Source organism: Marmota monax, unplaced genomic scaffold (assembly GCF_021218885.2).
Source record: "Marmota monax isolate L192 unplaced genomic scaffold, Marmota_monax_Labrador192_F-V1.1 WCK01_AAM20220418_F8-fsc00052, whole genome shotgun sequence".
Taxonomy (NCBI): Eukaryota; Metazoa; Chordata; class Mammalia; order Rodentia; family Sciuridae; genus Marmota; species Marmota monax.
The window spans coordinates 3,624,967-3,651,371 of record NW_026693473.1 but is presented as its reverse complement, the minus strand read 5'-3'; the positions used below and the strand labels follow the sequence as shown (position 1 = coordinate 3,651,371).

The window sequence follows — 26,405 nt, the reverse complement described above, 5'->3', positions numbered from 1 at the left end:
AGTTTTGGACAGAAGGAGCCTTGCTCAGTGCCTGGCAGAGAGTGGTTGTAGACCTTAGTTTTCTGTTTCTCTCTCCATTTCCTGGCCTGTTCCCCTTGTGTAGTGGCATACTTGTTCCAGCTTGCTCTTTCTTGGAACAATTGTAAAGGTTCTTATTCCTTCTGCTGCCCAATCATAAAAGGAGATTTGTAGCATTTGCTAATTTCCATGGCTTAAGCCATCAGTGTGATACCACTGCAGGCCAGGTTGGAATTGATGTTCCCAGTGGATGCTTATGAGCCAGTGTAACCCACTCCTGTTCACTACTGTGCCTCCTCCACAGCTCCCTGGCAGAATTGTGGCAAATGACCCAGTGAAGTAGCTCACCTTTTTGACAAAATGAATCGTCCTGTGCTTTGAATAAAGACTGACAGTTTCCCCCATGCAGAGGACTATTACTGGACCTACACAGGTACCCTGAGAACTTTCCACGGTTCTGCATGAAGCACTATACCCTTGCAAGGGGAATTAAGCGCATTTAGAAAAGAAGATTCGTTCTCTTCAACATACAAATATAATTGTACTTGGTAGTTCAAGGAAAGTGAAAAGATCAAACACAGACTGAGGGCTCTCCTTGAGGCTAAGCATAACAATTGCCATCATACATTGGTCTGCCAGACACAGTGCTAAGCAGAAGCTGTCTCATTACATTCACCCCATGATAGTGTGATGAAGCCACTATTGGTATTTCCATTTCACAGATGGGAAAACAACTCTGGGGTTAATATGCTCACAGCTAGTAAAGGGGCTAAACCAAGATTCCAACTTGGGTCTGTTTGTTTGCCCCCAAAGCCTGTGTTCTGAACCACAAACCAAATACTTGAGAAATATATAATATGTCTTTCAGTTTTATAACTCAATGGAGAGGATTCTCTTATCCAGTAGTTTACATTATATAGTGACCATTCACCATTTTTCCAGGCTTTTTCAACATTAACACCTACATAATATCCACATAGAATTATGAGGTGTGTGCATGCATTTATTTCCACCTGTGGCCTTCTGATAAGCTCCTCTTTTCTTCCTAAATAAGTTTTACAGTGAGAGATGTGTGTACAGAAAGATCAATGGCAACTTACAAAGGTCCTCATGAGGATGTTACTTGATAGGGTCCCTGTATTCCAGAAAATGGATTTGTCAGACACTTAGGCCTGACTTAACTCAGGAAAGATCAATCTACACCTAACTCACAATAAAGTGATACCCATTTTTACATACTCATATTTTTCAATTCAGAACTGAAGTGAAGAAGTAGTTCCCAGCTGACTAGAGTACTTGTATTCACCAGTGTTTCATGATGGTAAGAGTCTTGGGTGGAGCTGAGTATCTATAAAAGGCAATGGATGGTTATTTAACAAATATTTATTGAATATTTACCTTGTGCCAGGCCTTGTGTTTCAGAATAAGGAACTCTTTCTTGAACACATTACTGACATCTCCCAGATAAGGTGTTGGTCACTAGTGGATAGAACTGGAAAAATGCTGCCAAATTCTTGCCATTTGGCTCCACTTTTCCAAGATCCTTGCAGACCATCTGCTTGTCATTCACACATTATTTCTTCAATGTCATCACTAATGATTAAGTTATAGTTTTTCCTTCACATTCAATTCAAAAGTCTTGCCTAATTATTCTTTTTTAAAATTTATTCTTTTTAGATATACATGACAGTGGGATATATTTTGACATATTATACACACATAGAATAAGTATAACTTGTTCCAACTAGGATCCCATTATTGTGGTTGTACATGATGTGGAGTTACATTGGTCATATATTCACATACAAGGATAGGAAAGATATGTCTGATTCATTCTACCGTTTTTCTTATTTCCATCCCCTCTCCCTTCCCTTCATTCCACTTTGTTTAGTCCAATGAACTTCTATTCATTCCTCTCCACCTCCTTATTGTGTGTTGGTATCCACATATTAGAGAGAACATTCTACCTTTGGTTTTTTGAGACTGTCTTATTTCACTTAGCAAGATATTCTCCAGTTTCATCCATTTACTGGCAAATGCCATAATTTTATTCTTCTTTTTATGAGAATGAGTAATATTCCGTTGTGCATATATAAACCACACTCACCTGTGTATATATGTAACACATATCTGCTATAGCTTGAATCTGGAATTTCCCTCAGAGGTCAACTTTTTTTTTTTTAAGAGAGAGAGAATTTTTTAATATTTATTTTTTAGTTTTCAGTGGACACAACATCTTTATTTTTATGTGGTGCTGAGGATCGAACCCAGCGCCCCGTGCATGCCAGGCGAGCACAATACCGCTTGAGCCACATCTCCAGCCCTATACTACATTCTTTATCCATTCACCTGTCGTAGGGAACCTATATTGATTTCATAACTTGGCTATTGTGAATTGAGCTGCTATAAACATTGAAGTGGCTGCGTCACTGTAGTATGCTGATTTCAAGTCCTTTGGGTATAAACCACGGAGTGGAATAACTGAGTCAAATGGTTGTTCCATTCCAAGTTTTCTAAGGAATCTCAATACTGCTTTCCAGAGTGGTTGCACAAATTTTCAGTCCCACCAGCAATATATAAATGAACCTTTTTTCCCATATCCTCATCAATATTTATTGTTAGTTTTATTCTTGATAAGTGCCATTCTGATTGGGATGAGGTGGAATCTCAGTATAGTTTTGATTCACATTTTTCTAATTGCTAGAGATGTTGAAGATTTTTTAATGTATTTTTTGACGATTCATATTTCTTCTTTTATGAAATGCCTAGTCAGTTCCTTAACCCATTTATTGACTGGGTTGTTTGTTTGTTTTGGTGTTAAGTTTTTTGAGTTCTTTGTATATTCTGGAGATTAATGCTCTGAGGTGCTGGTGGTAAAGATTTTTCCCAATTCTATAGGCTCTCTGTTCATATTCTTGATTGTTTCCTTTGTGGTGCAGAAACTTTGATTTGATACCATCCCGTTTATTGATTCTTGATTTTTCTTCTTGTGCTTTGGGAATCTTATTGAGGAAGTCAGTTCCTAAGCCAACATGGTGGAGAGTTGGACCTACTTTTTCTTCTAGTAGATGCAGGGCCTCTGGTCTAATGCCAAGGTCTTGATCCACTTTGAGTTGACTTTTGAACAGGGTGAGAGATAGAGGTTCAATTTCATTCTACTACATGTATTTCCAGTTTTCTCAGTACCATTTGTTGAAGTGGCTCTCTTTTCTCCAATGTATGTTTATATCACCTTTGTCTAGCATGAGATAATTGTATTTATGTTGGTATGACTCTGTGTCTTATATTCTGTTCCATTGATCTTCATGTCTGTTTTGGCGCCAATACCATGCTGTTTTGTTACCATAGCTCTGTAGGATAATTTAAGGTCTGATATTGTGATGCCTCCTGTGTCACTTTTCTTACTGAGGATTGCTTTGGCTATTCTGGGCCTCTTATTTTCCAAATGAATTTATTTAATGACTGCTTTTTCTATTTCTATGAAGAGCATTATTGGAATTTTAATAGGAATTGCATTAAATATGTATAGAGCTTTGGGAGTATGGCCCCTTTGACAATATTAATTCTGCCTATCCAATAACATGAGAGGTCTTTCCGTCTTCTAAAGTCTTCTTCAATTTCTTTCTTTAGTGTTCTGTAGTTTTCATTGTAGAGATCTTGTACCTCTTTTATTAGATTAATTCCCAAATATTTTATTTTTTTGAGGCTATTGTGAATGGGATAGTTTTCCTGATTTCTCTTTCAATTGATTCATCATTGGCGTATAGGAATGCAACTGATTTATGGGTGTTGGTTTTATATCCTGCTACTTTGCTGAATTCATTTATGAGTTCTAGAAGCTTTCTGGTGGAGTTTTTTAGGTCTTCTAAATATAGAATCATTTCATCAGCTGCCTGATTATTTCTAACCCTATAAATACATTCTGACTTTTAAAATGACCTTCTAGAGAGAGGTGATTTATTTATTTATTTTTGGTATTGGGGATTGAACCCAGAGGCAATTAACTACCAAGTCACATCCCCAGAGCTTTTTAATATATTATTTAGAGACAGGATCTTGCTGAGTTGCTTAGGGCCTCGTTAAGTTATTGAGGCTGGCTTTGAACTCAAGACTCTCCTGCCTCAGCCTCCTAAGACGCTGGGATTATAGGGGTGTGCCACCACACCTGACTGGCAGTTCTTATTTGTTTATTTATCAACAGGTAATGTACCTTATTTGTTTTATTTCTGAGTTCTTGGATGAGGAGGGTGTTATAACTTCTCCAGGTAACTAAACATGGTAATATCAAGGACTTTTTGCTCTGAAAATAACAGCTGAAATGATAATTTATGAAGAAATTGTCTGGGCTGGATTGTGGCTCAGAGGTACTGTGCTTGCCTAGCATGTGTGAAGCACTGGGTTTGATCTTCAGCACCACATAAAAATAAATTAATTAATTAAGGTATTGTGTCCATCTACAACTGAAAAAAAATATTTATAAAGATGTCCTATAGAATATAATGCTAAGTGAAGTTAGCCAATCCCAGGAAATCAAATGCCAAATGTTTTCTCTGATATAGGGAGGCTGATTCATAGTAGGGTTAGGAGGAGGAGCATGGGAGGATCAGAAGAACTCTGGTTAAGGCAAAGGGGAGGGAGGGAAAGAGAGGAGGCATGGGTTTAGAAAAGAGGGTGGAATGAGATGGACATCATTACCCTAAGTACATGTAAGAAGACCCAAAGGGTGTAAATATACTCTGTGTACAACCAGAGATATGAAAAATTGTGCTCTATATGTATAATATGAACTGTAATGCATTTTGCTGTCATATATAACAAATTAGAATTAAAAATTAAAAATAAATAAATAAAAATGAATATCTGAAAAAAAGAAATCCTATAGATTAAGAAACTTATTGTTAACACTTAGATGCAAAGCAAAATCTAAACTTTACCTCATTAATAAATAGCACCTTTTCAATAAAGTACTACCCATTGTATCAATTTTGAACAAGGAAGAGTACATATTTACAGCTTTAATTCATGCCTAATATTATAATACTTATAATAAGCAGGAAATGAAGGTCTATTGAATGAATGAATTAATTAATAGGTGATTATTTTTTGCCTTGGAGTATACATTCTCCTTTTTTTTTTGTACTATATTTGTTTTTCCTTCCTTGTTGTCCCTAGGTGTTCTAATAGAGTATGGTGCTGCACTTGCTGTTCCCTAGGACTTTCCTTTTAGATTTGTGGCACTGGAGATGGGTATTGAGAGGCAGATGAGGTCAAGTGTGTTTGGTACAGATAAAGAGAGATTTTGGTGACAATGACTGTATACCCTGCTCATGACTCTCTGCTCTGTTTTGCTTATTGTAGGCTTTCAGTCATGAAATGACAAAGAATTACAAGATGCTGAATCGTAACATTTACAATGGTGAGTAGGAAATTCACAGATCTAGAAGTAGAGTTTCCCATCATAGGTTCATTCTGTTCTTGATCATCTGAACTAATACAGGAAAGGAGAATAAGCCAATAAAGTTCATTGTGCTCCTACTAGACACCTGACCTGCTTTATACCTGACCGTGATTCTATTTTTGCTTAATCTAATTTCATGATACTGATGGAGAAGTTAAGTTGCAGTAGATAATCCACAGTGGGCTGGGGATGTGGCTCAAGTGGTAGCGCGCTTGCCTGGCATGTGCGGGACGCTGGGTTCTACCCTCAGCACCACATAAAAATAAAATAAAGATGCTGTGTCCACCGAAAACTTAAAAAAAAAAAAAGATAATCCACAGCGTGAGCAGTTCATTTATAAATAAGTGTTTATAATTTTTTTCTCATAACAAAGCTGCCCTCCATAAACTGGCTAAGCTAGTAAGACTTTATGCCCCAAATATCTAAATGGGTTACTTATTACTAATTAGAGAAAACGCCTCTGAGTAATACCAGATAAATGGGTTAACCCAACACTATCATGATGGAAACTTTAACACACACACACACAGGCACACACACACACACACACACACACGGTTGGGGGGGGGAGGGAGAGGTCCCAACTCTACAGATTCAGATTCAGAAACTTTGAGTGTGGACCAAGCAGATATTTTTTAATGCTCCCTAATAAGTTTTACAGCTGATTTAGGTTTGGGATCCCTGGATTAAACCAATTCTGGTTGTTAGTGGCAGGCGAGGGTTAGCTTTGTCTCATAACTTTATTCCTTCAGTGGAATTTGAGTGAACTGAACAGGAATGTTCAATGACCCAACAGTTCTAAAAGTGAAGAAGGAGGAATTTCAAGGGTTTTGGCCTGGGACTGTGCTTTTTATCAGCCTATCCATCTGTCTGTAAAATTATGATGATAATAATTGACTATTGTGAGAATAATCGGAGGTTATGTATGTAAAGATCGTCTGTAAATTACAAAACATTAAACAAATGTCAGGGGACAAAAGGTGAATGGGAAGATGGACATACTTCCCTGGTGGCCCAGAGGAGGAAGAGATTTTTTCTGTCTGGGAGGGATCAAAAATGGCTTCATGGCCAGGAGTGGTAACTTGGGAGACTGAGGCCCAGAGGATCTCAAGTTCAAAGCCAGCCTCAGCATTTTAGGGAATCCCTAAGCAACTCAATGAGACCCTGTCTCTAAATAAAATACAAAAAAGGACTGGGGATATGGCTCAGTGGTTAAGTACCACTGGGTTCAATCCCCAGTACACAAAAAGAAAAAGAAGAATGGCTTCATGGATAAGAATGGTTCTATATTGAGCTTTGAGGATGGCAAGATTTTCAATAGCCAGTGTATGTGTGTGGTGGTGGTGAGGGTGACAGCACCCAGGAAAACCCACAGGAGCAAACCACAAGGAATACAGGGTAGCTAGGTAAGAGGGAGTGTTTTAGATGAGGCTCATGTGGAAAAGGATCATAATGACATAGACAAAAGTCTATGTCATTAATCTGATTCAGGGCAAGGGTCACCATTTGTTTCAGTAATTATTGAGGGTATCTGTAAAGGAATTAGATAGCACAGGACAATAATTGACAGTCATAATGATTGATCTTCATCTCAGTTACCAAGGAAAGGTTAAACTAGTTAGAAAGGCAGAGAAGCATGTTTTCATTAGGATTATTTAGATAATAAATAGTTAAATGTGTTTTGGTGCTAGAGGAGTATCCTTTAGTGGTCTGAACAATTCTTCTTTCCTAATAATGGCAGATGAATGAAGTCCCATCTTGGATGTTTTAAATTTTCTCTTAAAATGTAATATATGCTCCTAAACAAGAGTTTAAAACAACAAAAAGCATGCCTCCAATTAAAATATTTTCTTACTATTGTCTAAAATTTTAGCTTATAAATGGAAAAAAAATTCAAAAAAGTAAAACATGGGCTTTTATTTTTATCAGAGAGAGGCCTTCCTTTCCCTCTTACTTCTAGTTCTATCCTAGCTCTTTTTCATAGTTTCTGAGGCGAACCAAGTACAATATCAGGATAAAGATGCTGCTTATCTTATTGTTCCAGGGTCACTAATAATAGGCGTAATTGTGCGAGCACTGGAGTCAAATGTCCATACCTGTTGACTTCATGGCCACCACTAACTGGTTCCATAACCGTGGCCACGTTACTTAATGACACTCTGAGTCTTACAAAGTTCTCCTTATTTGTACAATGGGAGTTTGGTCTTGAAGACTGAATAAAATAATACATGTAAAGCCCTTGGAACAATGCTGCAATATAGTAAGTGTTCAACTTACTTTTGTCCCTCAAAAATTGTTCTAAAATTTATTCCTGTAAAGCTCTGAGTTACATTGCTCTACAGATCCTTGCTGACAACTTGAATGTCAGAGTCAAGAATTAAAAAAAAAAATAAATTTTTTTTGTAGTTGTAGATGGACAGCATGCCTTTATTTTGTTTATTTTTATATGGTGCTGAGGCTCGAACCCAGTGCCTCACACATGCTAGGCAAGAGCTCTACCCACTGACTATAGCCCAAGCCCCAGAGTCAAAATTTTTTCCAGTTTGGTAGATGATTTTTCAATTCCCTCATTGCCAGTAAGGAAAAGCATCTTTTTTTCACATAGATACAGGTCATTCATGTTTCCTTTCCTGTGAAACATTTTGCCCAAGTAACTATTGGGTTGTTTCTTTTTCTTAATAATTTTAGGGAATTCTTCATATATTGTAGATAGTGCATGATCTATTAATTTCCTCTCTTTTTTTAAAAAAAAGAATTTGTAGTTGTAGATGGACAGAATGCCTTTATTTTATTAAGTTTATTTTTATGTGGTGTTAAGGATCGAATCCAGTGCCTTACATGTGCTAGGCAAGTGCCCTGCCATTAAACTATGGCCCAGCCCTTAATTTCCTCTCAATTAGTCCATTCTCTCCCCCCCCAACACTTTTTTTTTTTGTAATTTGCGTTTCAGAGTTGCTTGAATATCTCTATCGTTTATGAAGACTACAGATAGGTGATTAGAATAAGGTTCCCTTTCTTTTTCTGCTAGAATATATCATCTCCAGCAGCAGTAGCTAAGCTTTAAATTCTTGCTGTGGAGATGAAGAAGCGTGATGCCCAACTCTATCCTTTAAGCAGAAGAAGGGCCAAGACGTCCTATTACACAAAGATAAGATATAATAAGGATTTCTGGGTAGTAGAATTATAGGCATCTCTTCTTTTCAATATACTCTGATAATTTTCTAGTTTTCCAGTTATAGGCATATGTTATTTTTATTATCAGAGATGTGGGTTTGTTTTTTAAAATAAGTTTTATGCTAGGCTCACACTGTAATCCCAGTGACTTGGGAGGTTGAGGAAGGTGGATTGTAAATTCAAAGCCAGCCAGAAACTTAGTCTTAGTGAGACCTGTCTCCAAATAAAAAGGACTGGGGATGTGACTCAGTGGTTAAGCACCCCTGGGTTCAATTCTAGGTACCAAAATCAAAACCAAAAACAATAAATTTCACTCCTTGAATTGTATGGCTTTCAGAGATCTTTGATTTTAAAATTGGCAGAAGCAAGAGGTTAAGGAAAATTTCATTCATCAGGAAATAATACTTAGTTGATATCCAGATTGAGATCACAAGGTGAATTCATCTGTGAATTGACAAATGCCATATAGTAGAGGCCAGATATGATAAAACTAGCTCCTCCAGAGCTAAACTCTGTGCTCCCAAGGAGGCTCTAAATAATGCATATAGATTGTCTTTATATCCAGTGCAGCTTTCAAAGATAGGTTCTTAATAGGAGCTACTAGTGCTGATAATGGTGAAGATATCCTTGGGGTAAACACTAGCCATGGTGTTTTGTTCTGTACTATTTTAAAAACCACCAAACTTCCATGATTGCTTATGATAGTTCTTTCAGTCCCCCAGGGGACCAGCGAGGAGCAAAGAGAAAATGGGCTTGAAGTGGGGTCTCCTGCCATCGATCTGATGGGATGGAATAAGGAAGAGATGTGTGAGGCCAAAGCATGGATCCAAAGGATACTGACATCCCAGAAGATCCACACCATTGAGAACAAGCATATTCTCCACCTTGGGAAAAAGGAACATGACATTTTATCTAAACTTCAGAAAACCTCAAGTGTCTCCATTACAGAGGTTATCAGTCCCGGAAAGGCAAATTTAGAGATCAGAGGAGCCAGGGATGACCTCATTGAGGTGGTTATGAACATTGAACATATGCTCTGTGAAGTTCAGGAGGAAGTGACAAGGGAAAAGGAGCAAAACCTTTGGATCTTATCAGGTGAGTAACTTCCTGTTTAGTTAAGAGTTGGCTCTACCAACTGTTTCTTCTTTTGGGTATGAATGGGTTTGTATAAATGTGGATAAGAAATAGAATGGAAAAGGAGAGAGCAAACTATTCTGGTTCTGTGTTAGGTCGTAAACTTTTTCGTCATAAACTTTTTCTTTTTCTTTTTTTTTAAATGGCAATGGGTATTGAAACCAGGGCCTGGCATGTGCCAGGCAAGTGCTCTAGCACTGAGCTACACCTCCAGATCCTAGGTCATGATTTTTTTGTGTGGTGCTGGGGATTGAACCCAGGGCCTTGTGCATGCTAGGCAAACACTCTAACAACTGAGCTGTATCCCCAGTGCTTGTAAACTTTTATGAGGCAGTTTTGGGCTCTCTTTCTACCATCAGGGTTATTTGTAAGGAATGAAAACATACACACATAACACACATGCACACACTAACACACCCATTGGGTTTACATATAATCACATGGATTGCCTGAGAGGTGAATGAATTGAAAGCCTAGGGTAAAACCTAAGCCAAGCGCAGGGTAAAAACTGCACATCCCTATTTCTGCAAATGGAGCATTTAAAGCACACACATTCCACTTGATTGTTTCTTTTATTGAGCCTAATTGTATTTATTCATTGCTGTCAGGATTAGGAACCATAAAATCGCTTACTTGGAACCCTGTGACCAATGAAAGTATTCACTGGTGCTATGAGATACACTTAAATATCTCCATTCAGTGGGGCTAAACTCATTAGGATAATTGTGGGAATTTGGTCTGGAGAGATTTTTTTTACAGAACCCTGGAACTACTTAGGAAATTATGCCTTTTAAAATGCTACCTGAAGAAACAGCAGATTATTTCATTCATTTATTCAATGACTGGATATTGCTTCCATGGTGTGTGTATGTGCCATGTATTGTGCTAGGTGCTCGTGATAAACAAGGTGAATATTTTTCCTGCTCAAAGTCTACTTGATATGGGAACAGGTAAGTAATGATAGAGGAGGGTGAAAGTGCTCTGTGAGCAGTGGGGAGAGGCACCTTACCTCCAGACTTGAGGTGTCAGAGGAAAGCTTCTCAAAGGAGGTGTCATAGATGGAGAACTAAATAATATGTAGCAGTTAGCTAGGCAAAGAAAGTAAGTTTCAAGAATTCAGACTCCAGTAGAGCCTAGATTATATAAGGCCTTATAAATCACATGAGAAAATTCAGATTTTTTTTTTTCCTGGAGCCGCTAGAGATTGAACCCAGAGGCCCTTTTCCACTGAGCTATATCCCCAGCCCTTTTTATTTATTTTTTATTTTGGGACACTGTATTGTGAAGTCGCCCAGGCTGGCCTTGAATTTGCAATCCTCCTGCCTCAATCTCCTAAGTAGCTGGAATTACAGGTATAGATGTTTTCTGTAAGCAAACCGGGGTACTTTTGTAAGGGTCCGGCGAACGTCGGAGGAAGAGACCACCAAGAGACCGGCTCATGCAACAGCAAAAGGGGTTTATTGAGGATCCAATCCAGCGCACTGGGGCTCCGTGCCTACTCAACAAGGGAGAGCGGCTCAGAGCCCAGAGCAGGGGTTGAGCAGTGCTTAAGTACACTTTTTGGGGAGGACGGGGGCTTTGCATACATCAGAGCAAATCATCATGAGGCGCGGGAAAATCAAACAACAATTCTCAAACTTGATTAGTACATTCATTGGCGGGAACAGGTTGGGCGGGGGTGATAGGTCAGTTCTAAATCGGGGTACACATTCAAACTTATTGGTTTAGGCCCTGCGATGCCTACGTGCCAAGCCGCACAGGGTCCTAGGTTATTAAACAACCAGATGGTCAGGGGGAGTATTTACTGGGCAGTTCTGGGTATTGTCCTAACAGCTACAGGAATTTCAGGTTTTGGGTGTAGCATAGGAACTTAACAATACCTGGTCCTTTACTTTTTAACTCAGGCCTTGCAGCTTAGAAACTTTACAGTGCCCGGTCTTTTACACTTTAACTTCAATTTCTTTTACTCTCACACTTTGAAGGTTTGTAATCAAAGATAAAATCAGATAAGATTTGTATTTTAGAAAGATTCCTGATTATAATGTAGAGGTTGGACTTAGTAAGAGGTTCAAAAACTCAAATGCTTGATTTCCAAGGATACCTTATTTTCACTATGCATCTGTAAAAACAAGTTAGGAAGTGTAATGCCAGATTTGTAGACCTCCAGGAGCTGAATCCGATGCAAGCACACAAGAGTCTTTATTGCAAGCTTGAATCTGGACTCAAAATGGTTTTGGATGCAGTGATCCTGAGGATGAGTCCTGACCCTTAGTTCAATGAGGATTTATAGTTTTTTGGGGGATACTCTATGCGTCACAGCATCACACAGCAAATCATTCCACACCGTGGGAAAATCAAACAATTACTCTTAACATTGATTAGCACATTCACTGGTGGGAACAAGTTGGGTAGGGTGATTGGTTAGTTCAAGTGGTGGATACATTTGAACTGATTGGGTTGTAAGAGTGTATACGCTAAACTGCAAGGTGGCCTAATCATGGTATCAATCACCGAAACTTCTGGGAGGGTCACCTAGCATTTCAGATATGTTCCTTGTCTCACTCTGATTGGTGGTTGCTAGGGGGTTGCTATGGGTCCTCACTTAGCATAACTGAGTCAGGGACACCTGGTGGCGCAGATCCCTCCTGTTAAACAACTCTGTAGGGTGGGTATGTGCCTAGGAGTGTCTGTGGGTTTTTCCAAGGACAAGGGTCATGCCCCCTCCCTCTGGACGGGCCTTGAGGTAGAAGCTAGTTTCTCAAAAATGGAGTCACATCAGTTTCTCATAAGAAATGGTCAAAGTGGGTACATTTGTAATAAACATTGTATCCACATTCCATAGAAAACCCAGTGTTAAAAAACTTGGACAAAAAATAATACATGGAAAAAAATAATATATGATCATGAGAAAGATTATGATTTCCACTTAGATTATGAAACATAATGGATGTGGATAATTAAACTAACCCCTATCATCAGCTCAGGAAAACAGGAGACAAAGAAACATTTATCTGTATAACTTGTGGCATTACTTTAAATTAACTACATTCATGAGGTTGACTCTTTATCTCAACTATTAACAATTTAGAATCATGAAAGTCGCTTGTTCCACTGAATGATGGTGTTTTTGGTATTAGACAATTAAGCATATTATTTCACAGTAGCATTTCATGCAAACCCACCCTCTCTTAGATTAAAATTTACATTTTTAATAAAATGGATAATTTGACATGCTATCATTACAGGAAACATCGAATATCCATCAGAACAATAAAAAATTTTTTTAAAAAGAGAGAAAATTAATAAAAAAAAAAAGAGAGAGAGGCTAATGGGCTGAGGTTGTGGCTCTCAGTGATAGAGGGCTCGCCCGGCATGTGTGGGGCGCTGGGTTCGATGCTCGACACCACATAGAAATAAAAACAAATAAAAATAAAGGTAATGTGTCCAATTACAACCAAAAATATTTTTAAAAATAGAGGTTAAACATCACCTCTGTTTTATGCTGTTCTTAAATCCTTTGTGGTGGGTGCTTCTGACAGAAGTTTTATAGATCTTTGTATCCCCAGTACCCGACACATGGCCTGGCATATAGTAGGATCTTGGTAAATGTTTGTTGAAGTAAACTCTAATATTATACCTTATAAATTCAATTGAAATAAGGCAAGCTTTTTATGTTTGTTTTTTTCTATGTGGTCCACCTGTATATACAGTTCAGTAAAGAACTTGTTTGGACAAAACCAGGTTGTCCATTTAGTTTTTGAAAGGAAGGAGAATGGAGAAGGAAGATGAAAGGAATGGAGGGATGGAAGGAAGGAAAAAGGAGGGGAGACAAGGATGAAGTGTTGCTGAAAGCTCGGTCTTTGTCCTGGATGCCATAACGAGTATATGGTTTTGAGAAAAAAGAAAAATGTTTATTGCTTTGCTAGCAAAGGAGACACATGGGACTCCTGTCCCAAAGGCTATGATTCTACCCATCAGCAGGAATAGGGGGCTTTTAAAGAGGTGATTCAAAGGTGACATTCCATGTGTTCTCTTGGAGTTTTAATTTGCTTGTTTGGGAGAGGGTCCTTTCTGAGATCTTCTGGTACCATCCCCAAAGTCTGGATACTTCATTTCTATGGTGGGTGTGTACTCAAGGATAGATAAATCTGCCTCAAATGGGTAAGAAAAGTAATCCTGTTTTCCCTGAGATTAGGGAGGGGGAGAGATTAGGGAGGAGCAGAGAGAGGAAGAGAAAGAAATTTGCCCATTTTAAAAATAAGTTGCAGTGGCAGAGCAGCAGGGGCTATATTCAAAGTATAAAGTGGATCACTGTTACAGAGGAAGGAAGGAAGGGAAGGACACTGTAGACTTTTTTTTAAATTCTGTAGCATTTATTTGCCACATAATATTTATGTAGCTTTATAAAGACGATTTTTATTAAACAAGAGACAAGAGGGCCTGGTGCAGTGGCACAGAACTGTAATCACAACAACTCAAGAGACTGAGACAGGAGGATCACAGATTGTGTTACCTAAGGCTCGGTCCTAGTCCCCAGTGCCAATCTAATAACGAGAACATGATTTTGACAAAAAGGCTTATTGCTTTGCTAGCAAAGGAGAAACACAGGGACTCCTGTCCCAGAGGCTATGATTTTCCCATCAGCAGGTGTAATGCCAGATTCGTGGGACCCCAATAGACCTCCAGGAGCCGAATCAGATGCAATCACACAAGAGTATTGCAAGCTCCAGCCTGGACTCACAACCGTTTCCGACGCAGCGGTCCCAAGGAGTGAGTCCTGACCCCTTAGTTCAGTGAGGATTTATAGTTTTTTTTTTTTGCGGGGGGGGGGGGGGTAATCTATGTGTCACAACATCACACAGCAAATCATTCCACACCTCGGGGGAAAATCAAACAACAACTCTTAACGTTAATTAGCACTTCACTGGCGGGAACAAGTTGAGTAAGGGTGATTGGTGAGTTCAAGAGGTGGATACGTTTGAACTGATTGGTTTAAGCCACGAGGGGTGTATATACTAAACTACACGGTTTCCTAACATGTTATCAATCAAACTACTGGGAGGGTTACCTGGCATTTCAGATATGATTGGTTGTTGCGATTGGTTGTTGCTATGGTCCGAAATTAGGTCTCAAGCATTCTTTGATCTTTCATTGCTGATCAAGGCTATCTGGTCACTGCAGTTTGGACCGGCCCTGCTCTGAGGTAGAGGCTGTTTTTTTCAAAAACGGAGTCACATCAGCTTCTCACCGAAACGGGTTTTGTTTTTGGTACCAGGGATTGAGCCCGGGGCACTTAACCACTGAGCACATCTCCAGCCCTTTTTAATATTTTATTTAGAGACAGGGTCTCACTGAGTTGCTTAGTGCCTCACTAAATTGCTGGAGCTGAGTTTGAACTCACAATCTTCCTCTCAGCCTCTGGAACCGCTGGGATTACAGGAATGTGCCACCAAGCTCAGTGAAACAGGGGGCTTTTAAAGGGGTACTCCAAAGCTACATTCTATGTGTTCTCTGTTGGAGTTGTAATTTGCTTGTTAATTTGGGAGATAGCCATTTCTGAGATCTTCTGGAGCCATCCCCAAAGTCTGGATTACTTCATTTCTATGGTGGGTGTGAACTCAGGGACAGATAACTCTGTCTAGGGTGGGAAAGAAAGGTCACCCTGTTTCCCTTGAACCATAGACTCTTAATCTTCAAATTTCCTTCTTCTTGCTTGGGATTGTTTATGAGTGCTACACATTCCCACTATTCTCCTTGTCTCCTTAAAGAAAGCACTTATGAAAGTCAGGTTTACTATCTTAGATCCTTACTTACTAGCTTTGTGATATTAGAAAAGTTATTTATTTCTCTGAATTTTGATTTCCTTATTTACAAAATTGTGCTAATTATTTCAGTGGTGAGGGTGCTATTGAAAAACCAGCCTCTACCTCAGAGCAAAGCCTGTCCAAGGAAGGGGGCGTGACCTTTGTCCTTGGAAAGACCCACAGAGCACTCCTAGTACATACCCACCCTGCTGAGTTGTTTATCTACAAATAACAGGAGAGGTCTGCTGTGCTGGGTGTCCCTGACTCAGTCAGGCTAGGTGGGGACCCAGAGCAACCCCCTAGCAGCCACCAATCAGCATGAGACAGGGAAAATACCTGGGATGCGAGATGACCCTCCCAGTAGTTTATGGTGCTTGATAACATGTTGGGAAACCATGTAGTTCAGCACTACTCCCCTCGTGGCTTAAACCAATCAGTTCAAACGAATTCCCCCTCTTGTACTAACCAATCACCCCTACCCAACTTGTTCCCGTCAGTGAATGTGCTAATCATATTTTAGAGTTGTTTTATGGTTTTTCCCACGGTGTGTGATGATTTGCTAAGAGAAGCTATGATCTATGTGAAGTCCCTGACTTCCCCAAAGAGTGTATAATAAAACTGCTGCAAACCCTGGACTCGGGGCCTCTCAGCGTCACCAGTTGGTGTGTGCGCGCTGAGGACCCAGCTAGCTCGCAATAAACACCTCTTTGCTGCTTACATCGATCTTGGTCTCTGGTGGTCTTTTGGGGGTCCCGAATTCGAGCATAACATAGACAATATGAGGCATATTCTTTAAAGTAGCCTATCTCTTCCTTCAAATTTCTAGGAATTGTTTCATTAAATCCCTTTACAAACTCTTCCCTTCTCACAGAGCGCTAAGACAAGGTTTTGTGTTACTCATTTTTAGGACAATGGATTGATCAGCAAACAAAAAACCAGGATGAAATGAAAAAAAAAATCACATTTCTACGATATCCAGCACCTTGGACTAAAGAACTTCTGGATCGAAAGAAACAGTTTGAAAAACATGGTTTGCAGGTTATAAAGGTATACCTAATTAAGGCATATATTTGGCTTCTCTTGCTATTAATTACTTGGTTCTGTAGCCAGAAGAGAAGCTCGTTTAACAAAGAGTTTAAACTAGCTGCTCAATGGCCCTGAATCCTAGGAGTAAGACTGGAAGAAGGGCAGGCACAAGGGGTATAGATGAATCAGTATGTAGAAATGATGTTTGGCTGTTCAGAAGCATAGATTCAAGATCCAGGAAGCAGTGATCTCCCTATCTTTGATCAAAACAAAAGAAAGAAAATAGAATAGTGTTTATCATGCTATAATTGTTAACTATTTCTATCTCTCACTAAGCTATGAACTTTAAAAGAGCAGACTCTATCGCCAGCTAGCTGGGCTGGCTACCTGAGCTGGGTTCACAGAGCTGGCCAAGAAAATGGTGAAAGAAGCACTCAACACACAGAAATACCTTTTGCTTGCAGGAATCAGGGATGTCTTTTGACCTTAAGGGTCCCTCGGAAAGAGAGACAGCACACCTGAGACCATCCTATTTTTTGAGGGGAAGGCATTTGAGAAAGTTCAACCCAAATAAGGCAAAAGATTGGGTTTCAGGGGGTTGCTTGGTGATGTCTTGTGCTCAGCAGATTGACTGACGCCTGGAAAAGCCTGGTGCTGTGTAGGATCAAAGGCAGAGCGATGGAAAAGGACACATACATAACACAGTCCAGTCAGAACAGCAACATCAGTCCAGTCCCCTCACGTGCTCAAATGCTCATAGCTCACACACACAGCCCATGACTTGCTCATGACAAGACACTATGTCTGTTGTCAATGCTTTTGTTACCTGTGCCTAACATATCGTGATTGCCCAGTGAAATTTTATTGCATGAATCAATTGAAGAAGTAACAGAGGATTTTGAGAGGTAGAAGTCAAAACTAAGAAAGGATTAGGGGCAGGAGAGACTGTTATGCAACTTTATATAAAAAGCAAATTGCATGAAAGTAATGTGCATATAAATGCCTTTATAAGTTCAAGAGGCAATTGAATAGGTGCCCAGTTTTTTTTTTCCCCTTTGGTTTTAGGTGGAGGCAATAGACAATGCGGTTCTTCGGGCTGCCTTCCAAAGAAAGAAGAAAACGATGGAAGGGAGAACTTCTAAAGAGCCTGTGAGCCACAGGTTGTTTCAGCAGGTTCCACACCAGTTCTGCAATGTGGTATGCAGAGTCGGCTTTCAAAGTTTGTACTCGGTGCCTTGTGGTAGGTGTCAGCCCTGATCATGTGGGAATTGGTGAGACCAGACATCAGCAGGTGGCTCACCACTAATAGCATTTGTTGCTTTGGGGAGGGGATCATTTGTGACTGCAATTGAGAGGTAGTCTTAGAAAGGGTTGTATTTTTAATTTTCTTTATATCTTTTGTTGATATGTCTTTTGTTGACAATGGGCTCATTTTGACGATAATGTGAGCAGTAGGATTTTTGATTTACTGTTTTTTTCTCATTTCTGTTTCTGTGTCCTATATGCAGAAAACACTTTGGGGGTCCCCCTCCCCTTTTGGCTTATTTATCTTAATAAAATTATAATCAACACCAAAGTATGATCCTCATCCTTTAGTTAAAAGGATATTTTCCTAAATTTAGGATAGTTGGTCTTCAGCTGGGCTTGCTGGTGTGTGCACCCGTAGCCACAGCTACTAGGTAGGCTGAGGCAAGAGATTGCTTGAGCCCAAAAGTTTAAGACCAACTTGGGCAACAGAGCAAGACCCCATCTCAAAAAAGAAAAGGAAAAAATGACAGTTGGTTTTCTTTTGGTTTTTATCCTCTTATTTCCTATAGCCTGCTAGTGAATGAATTAAGTATAACCTGGCAGGTGAAGTGAATAGCATTTTAGGATCCTTCTCAGAGTCCTCTGTGTAGCTTCCGTGTCTCTTTTCAATTGTACAAAATTAGATAATCTCCATATTGTACCTTTTCCTCTTCAGTTGCTAGTGAAAAATTCTGGCTTTAGATCTCTCCAAAGGAGGCTAAGAACTTAAGTCATAATCATGGATGGGTCTTTAGCAGTGTAACTTGGTTTTGTCTGGTCCATTAAATGTGATCTTTTGGGGCTAGGGATATAGCTCAGTTGGTAGAGTGCTTGCCTCACATGCACAAGGCCCTGGGTTCAATCCCCAGCACCAAAAAAAAAAAAAAAAGAAAAGAAAAAAGAAAACCAAAAACCATGTGATCTTTACCTTTAAAACTGTAGTATGATTCTTGCTGTGGAGCCAGTTTTAATAGTCTCTGTTCCTAGAAAGCAGAAGATCTAAAAATCACATTTCCTTTGTCCAAAAGAGAACATAGGTAATACCAGGAGTGAAAATTGAATATAGACAATTCCTGGGGTTGGAAATAGATAAATGACCTGGCACGATGGTGCACGCCTGTAATCCCAGCGGCTGTGGAAGCTGAGGCAGGAGGATCTCAAGTTCAAAGCCAGCCTCAGTAATGATGAGGTGCTTTGCAACTCAGTGAGACCCTGTCTGTAAATAAAATATAAAATAGGACTGAGGATGTGGCTCAATGGTTGGGTACCCCTAATCAATCCCTTTGTACCAAAAAAAAAAAAAAAGAAAGAAACAAAAGAAACAAAAGAAGAAAGAAATAGATAATGAATCTCCACCAAGAATTTTTTTTTTTTGAGTGCAGTCAGGGAAGGGGAAGCAGTAAGATTCCTTCATAGCCACAGTCTTAAAGCCACAGCTTCCATTTTCTCCTTAACTGGTTTCTCTACATTCCCCACACCATTTCAACTACAACTATTCTCATCAAGATCTTCCCATTTTCCAAATCTGGTGAGGACCCTCTTTTCAATCTTGTGGCTGGCACTGCTAATTTCTAATCCAACATCAATTTATATCTTTCTTCCCAAAACATCTAAGATGCGCACCAAAACAAGGCCAACCCAAAGTCTTATCCGGTCTCCTTTTCATCAGTCTCTAGCTCAGGCTGTTTATTTTAAGGTGTGATGGGGAGGTATTGCTCGCACGTGCTCATTAGATAATGATGTGAGAAGCAGCATGAAGACTATATCGAAAACTCATATGAAAGAGGAAAGGGAAAACATGTCATAGTCACTGGCCCACAGTTCTTATCATGTGCTGTTGGACGGGAATGTATGAGAGCTTCCTCTGGGAGTGGCATAAGACCCTTGTTTCACACTTGGGAAAAAATCTTCCTTGTATGTTGTGGCCCTTGACCATTTTTAGGCCCACTGCTTACCAGGGGGGCCTGGATTGCCTCAAACTTTAGAACATTCTCAGGATGATGCATCCAGACTTGTGATTTCTTCAGCAATATGGTTCCTTTTTTAAAAGCTTAGCAGGCATGGAACTTATTCCCTTCTGTTCAACTGTATGTCTTCATAATCTAAGGAAGATCTTGTCTCCATATAGTCTTTCTTTCTTTTCTTTTTTCCTTTTTTTTCAGTGCTGATAGAAATCAGGCCTGTCCAAGTCAGACAAGTATTCTACCCCTGAGCTATATCCCCAGCCCTCCATATAGTCTTTAAGCCTCAAGAATTGTTTTTTTCTATTGGCCTTTGTGCTCTTGCCCACCCGCTGCCCATTAGCTTCATGATCACTGCCTAGAGGTCATTCAGAAAGAAAACTGCCTGGGGAGACAGAACCCATAATGTAACCTGCACCAATGGACTCATCTCTGTAGAGTTGTGAAAACTCTATAAACTGAAGGTTCTAGACAAGCCCAGGAGACACCCCTCTTATCACTACTGAAGCTGTTCTCATTTGGAGTACAAAAGCTTCTAACTTTTTCAGCCTTGCAGTGTTCTCTCAGTCAATTTAAGTGGTCAGCCATAGACAGGGGAGGCTTCTGTTAGTAAAACTTTATTTTTTTTCTTTCTATACTTGCATTCCAGCCAGTCATATTCTGGGTTCATCCCTTGCTTGCAGGACTTGGTTGAATGCAACAAAAAGTAGCCTACACATGTGCAGTTCCCTTATTATCGTAATTCATTCATTGCACATTCATTAAGCACATTCCATGAATCAGGCCTTGGGCTGGGGTGTAAGAGATATAGCAGTAAGTGAAAAGCAAAGACTTCTTGCCCTTATAATTTATCATCTAGTGAGTCCACCCTTTAAATGGTGGTATTCTCCTACATTCTGAAGGAAGTCTACTTTTTTTTTCCTCCACAGTGTCCCCTGGGTGATGGCACCTATTCCCATGGCCTCAATTCCTCTTTCTAAGAGGATGACTTATAAATTTCTCACTCTAACCCCCATTTCTCCTGATGTGCAGGTCTAGATAGTTGACTGATTTGGGGACATTTTTATCTAGCTGCCCCATAGGCATCTTAAACTGAACTCTTTTCTTGCCCTTGCTTTTCCCTAAGAAATATGCCTTATGTTTTCTTACTTCCTGATTTGGCTAATGCCATCACCATCCACCTACCAGGTCTCCCAAGCATGAAAGTTATTATCATCCTCCATTCTTTCCTTTGCCTCATCCTCATACTGGTCCATGTGATTCAAGTCTCATAATAGTCTTAATCTAGGGCTGGGGTTGTGGCTCAGCGGTAGAGCACTTACCTAGCATGTGTGAGACACTGGGTTCTATCCTCAGCACCACATAAAAATAAATAAAATAATAGTCTCAATCCACTTTACTTCTCTATTCTAACTAAGATGCCTTAGTATTTCTTCCCTTAGGCCTAGACTATTGTCCTTCCCTTGCCTCAAAACAAACCCCTTTGTAGCACTAGGCTAGTTATGATAAAAAATTATGTTCTTGCTTACTATCTATATTCCTAGTTATTTATAAAAGCCCAAACTCCTTCCTAGAGCATATAGGAAAATCCCACATTTTCCACCAGATTTCATCACCCCCTATGTTTCTTAACCCTCTAGCCATGAGCTTTTTTTCTTCTCAGAATACTTAACTCTGAAAACCAGAATTCCAAGACCATATTCTCTTAAGTAACGGGATACTTCCAAGCCTCTATGCCTTTGAATTTGGAAGGCCTTCCCTCTTCAGCCTTTTGAGCTACTCAAGCTCCTATTCTTTCTTTAAGAGGTAGCTGAAGGCTGGGGATATAGCTCAGTTGGTAGAGTGTTTGCCTCATCTGTTACAAGGCCCTAGGTTTAATCCCCCGCATCACCAAAAAAAAAAAAAAAAAAAAAAAAGACCTAGCTCAAATGGCCTCTCCTGGTTGGCCCCTTCCTCTATATTCCCATACTTCCTGCCTTTTTATTGCAATATCTGTATGTTTAATAGCTACTATAATTTATAGGTGTGGGAATTATTTTCTTTATGGCTCTGTAGCAGAACTTCGCCTAGCTATCAAGCTTCCATGTTCAAAGATATGAAAAACTAGAACTTGTCAATTCAAGTTGAACTTGGTTATTTTGAGAAATTTCTTAGTCCCTTCAGGGCTTGAATTGAGTTCCTGCTATTTTGTCCTTTTTCTCCCTTTCTCTCTGAGACTGATCTAGATGGTGTCAGAGGCATCGTGGAGAGGGTTGCCTGTCTCTTGTTCCATCTGTCTCCATGCCCCCTGTCAGATAAGCCCTGTGGGCTATGGTCTTTAGCCTCCACTTGTGCTCTTTGCACTTAGATAGTCTCTGCATCAGCCACTCTGTGTCTCCCCTGAGGAAATTCCTTTTCATGCTATATCTGTGCTTCTCCTGAAGTGCTATAATTATTTGAGCGTGTTTATCCTCCAAGCTGAAAGCAGGGTCTTGTCTGGCCACCACGTATGGTAACTAACTCACCTGTTCTGGAGTCTTCCCCAGCATTGCTATGCTTTACTCAGGCATGAGGCTGGATAAGAGAGTGCACCCAGCACTCAGGCAATGGCCTCTTCTGCCCTGGGAATCCTGCGAGTTGTTCTGAGATTTCTAATGTTCAGCCCTATCTTGACTCCCAGGGCTCTTTTGAGGGAATGGGACAGTGAAGTGAGCCCCTTCTCAAAGTTCCCAAGAGCTCCAGTTATATCTTTTATGATTCCTCTCTTTCAATAGCTGGAAGGAAGGAATTTTATTTGTCCTGAAGTGAGAAAATTGCTCTTGGATTATCTTATATTATTCTGTCTTCTTATTATTAGTAAATACTACATGCTTCGAATCCTTCAGATTTTTACCTTTTTTAATTAAAAAAAATTTTTTTTAGTTGTAGATGGACACAATACTTTTTTTTTTTAAATGTGGTACTGAGGATCAAACCAAGTGCCTTACACATGCTAGACAAATGCTCTACCATCAAGCCAAAACTCCAGCCCCAAGAAGAAACTCTTGAGAAAGAAAATCTTTGATTTTTTTATCTCAAAATATTACCTTGCCACACAAAATTATACTACACTCTATCTGTTTACATGTAGGAAGGTCCAGGTGCCTTTGTGAAATTTTAAAATCAGAAATCATATCTCAGTCACTTTTGAATTCTAGAGCTATACTATTCAATATGGTAGCCACTAGCCACGTATGGAACTAAGCATATTAAATATGGCGTGTCTGAATTGAGATGCACTTTAAGTATAAAATACAGGATTTTTCAAAGAATTATTACTAAAGAATGTAAAATATAGTTTGATATTGATTAAATGTTGAAATAGCATTTAAATTTAATGGGTTAAATAAATATGAATTTCGTCTGTTTCTTCTTACCCTTTTAAATGTAACTACTAAAAAATTTAAAATTATATATGTGGCTCATATTACATTTTTATTTTTCAGTGTTGGTCTTGAGCCTAAAACAATATTAAGTGTAGAAAAAAAAAGGGGGGGCTGGGGATGTGGCTCGCCTGGCATGTGTGCGTCCCTGGGTTCGATCCTCAGCACCACATACAAACAAAGATGTTGTGTCTAATTTTTTCTTTAAAAAAAAAAAAAGGGAAGGAAAGAAGAAAGGAAGGAAGGAATGATAATACAGAATATAGCTTTTCAAAGAAGTTTGGTTTTTTCCTCTCAGTAAAGTTATTATTTTTTTCAGTGCTGGAGATTGAACCCAGGGCCTCCACATGTTAAGCTTGTGATCTACTCCTCCCAGGACCTTTAAGCAATGTTAGAAAGGGCATTGCACAGGGATTACCTTGAGATTCAGAATCTGGCCCTCAGTCTCTTGGGTGTCCTTGAAATATTACTGTAAAGGTAATGCAGATTAAGGGGCCAGAGTTGTGGCTCAGTGGTAGAGTGCTTGCCTAGCACATGTGAGGCACTGGGTTTGATCCTCAGCACCACATAAAAATAAATAAATAAAAAAAGATACTGTGTTCATTTATAACTAAAACATATATATTAAGAAAAAAGTAATGCAGATCAAAAACAATATACTAGAATGGAGAATATTCATTTTCAGTGGTTGGAATCAGGCCTATCCTTCTTAGTATCACAGTCTCCAGAATGCCTGATGAGTGATGAGCAGGAACCTAAATCAGAAGCATGTGGAGGATTCTTGGTCAGTTATTTTGCCAGGTCATGATGAGATCTGATGACCACACCTGCCCTGTAGTACAGAATACCTTACTACTGATTAGAATCTCTGTGTCCCTCAAATCCAAGGTTGCTTTTCCTAAATAATGAGGCATTAACATTTTATATGCTCATCATTCCCCTTATTTTGACTTATTTTTCTTGTAATGTGTCCATGACTTTGACTACTCTTATTAGATGCTATTTTTCAAGCCGTGTTTTTCCAGACAGTACTGGGGATTGAACCTAGGGGTGTTTTACCACTTATCTACATCCCCAGCACCCCTCCCCCTTTTTAAATAAATTTTTTTACGTGTTGATGGACCTTTATTTATTTATATGTGGTGCTGAGAATGAAACTCCGTGTCTCACACATGCTAGGCTCTACCACTGAGCCACAATCCCAGCCCCCCAGCCTCTTTTTTTGGTTTGGTTTTGTTTTGATTTTGAGACAGGGTCTCACTAAGTTGCTGAGGCTGGCCTTGAACTTGCAATCCTCCTGTCTCTGCCTCCCATGTTGCTTGGTTTGCAGGCATGCACCACCTTACCTGGATTGAAGCTTTATTCTCAAGAGTTGTTACAGTTTATAGCTTGTAGAAGTCAGGCAATGTTCTAAGATAAATAAAACTTTCCATTTATTATGTTAGATGTCAGATGGTTGGTTAATGTTGACTTGAATCATAATTTCTCTGAATCTCAGATTTTTTTATCTTTTAAACAGAGGTAATAATTCAAATCCTAGATTGATTGAATCTAATCAGCACAAAAATTCTTGGAAAGCCAAAGACTTCTCTATAAACTGTAATGGTGTATTCAAATATATTCTATTATTATGTGGATATCAGTGATCGTTTGTCTCTGGGAACAACGTGGCTACAGATTTAGGGACTTGGAACAAGGGGGAGGTGATTATTTGAAGGACTAGAGAGAGAATATATTATAGTACCCAAATAGGCAATAACATTTGCCAGATCATAATAATCTTCTAACTTTTTTCCTTTTCTCAGACTCAGAGTATGGAGCTGGCATATACTTCATCAAGAACCTCAAAAAACTAGCAGACCAAGCCAAGAAAATCCCTGATAAAAACGAGCTGATCTATATATTTGAGGCTGAAGTACTCACAGGCTCCTTCTGTCAAGGTCACCTGTTAAATATTGTCCCACCTCCATTGAGTCCTGGAGCCATAGATTTTCATGACAGTGTGGTTGACAATGTCTCCAGTCCTGAAACTTTTGTTATTTTTAGTGGCATACAGGCTATGCCCCAATATTTATGGACTTGTATTCAGGATTACTCATCAAGACCAATGTTATTTTCTTCAAAGCAGCCTTGGAGGAAGTTCTCAAATGGCAGTCCTGTTGATTAATCTCCAATTCATTTTAACAGCAGGCATGACCTTGCACTGGATGATCTAACCAAATAATGACCACCAGTGATTCAAAGAGTGGTTTGAATATGTCAAATGAGTTTTCTGTTTGGACTGACTGAGCATCAAGAAAGTACCAGCCACCTACTAGCATCTTAGAGCCTTAATCTTTGCCTTTATCTCTTGGGGTTGAAGTGGATAGATACCAATGAAAACATTCTTAGGACTGTTCCTCTTCCTTGCAATTGTTCTTTTGTCACCTTCATTGTAGGTAACAGCAAAAATGTTTTACATGTAATGAAGAGATTTTTCTACAATGTAATCCAAGCCTTTTATTTTCTAAAAGGATGACAGTATAAAATATTAGGACAGCAGAATAATTTTAGACTTTTTTTAGAGAGTCTTATAAAGTGCTTTGGGTATCAAAATAAATCACCTTTGTCTGAATAATTGACTCTGGAAAAATATGTGCAAAATGAAATAACTTGAAGTGGAAGGATATCAAAAGGCTGATATTCAATTTGGATTTAGCCATCTCAAGCAATGCCACTCAAGCACCATGTAGCCAAAATATTAATTCACCAAATATTTATTGATCACTAGAAGTGTTCTTGTTACTTTATGGGTGCTAGGGATATGACACTGGACAAGACAAATATTCTCACAAACTGTTTGGGCTGAATAATCAGGAAAACAGATAATGGACAACTTAATGAGTGCATTTAGATATAACAAAAGGATGGTTATAGAATCTTTGGGAAAATCTAAGAGGAAAAAGAACACATTAATCAGATATTGGGAGGAGGCCTCCAAAAGAAATGAAAATTTAAGCTAAAACCATAAGAAGTCTATCAAATCGGGAGCAGAATCAGAAGAGTATTTTAGATAGAATAGATCTTACAAAGGCTGAATCCACTGTGACTATTGACTGTGCCCAAATTTGACTTCAGAGTTCTATTTGCAAGTTTGAGGTCA

General features: G+C 39.2%; 1 protein-coding gene across 5 annotated transcripts in view; it reads left to right on the top strand.

The window, feature by feature from the left end:
• Positions 1 to 25,880, top strand: part of Parp9 (poly(ADP-ribose) polymerase family member 9) — a 38,101-nt gene extending 12,221 nt beyond the window's left edge. For all 5 annotated transcript variants that reach the window (XM_046457913.2, XM_046457915.2, XM_046457914.2 and 2 more), the window contains 5 exons: positions 5,377 to 5,434; positions 9,365 to 9,745; positions 16,496 to 16,635; positions 17,680 to 17,854; positions 25,069 to 25,880. In XM_046457913.2, the coding sequence (XP_046313869.1) occupies positions 5,377 to 5,434; positions 9,365 to 9,745; positions 16,496 to 16,635; positions 17,680 to 17,854; positions 25,069 to 25,430 (1,116 nt within the window). In that variant the 3' untranslated portion in view covers positions 25,431 to 25,880. The remainder of the gene's footprint in view (positions 1 to 5,376; positions 5,435 to 9,364; positions 9,746 to 16,495; positions 16,636 to 17,679; positions 17,855 to 25,068) is intronic.
• The last annotated feature ends 525 nt before the right edge of the window (positions 25,881 to 26,405 follow it).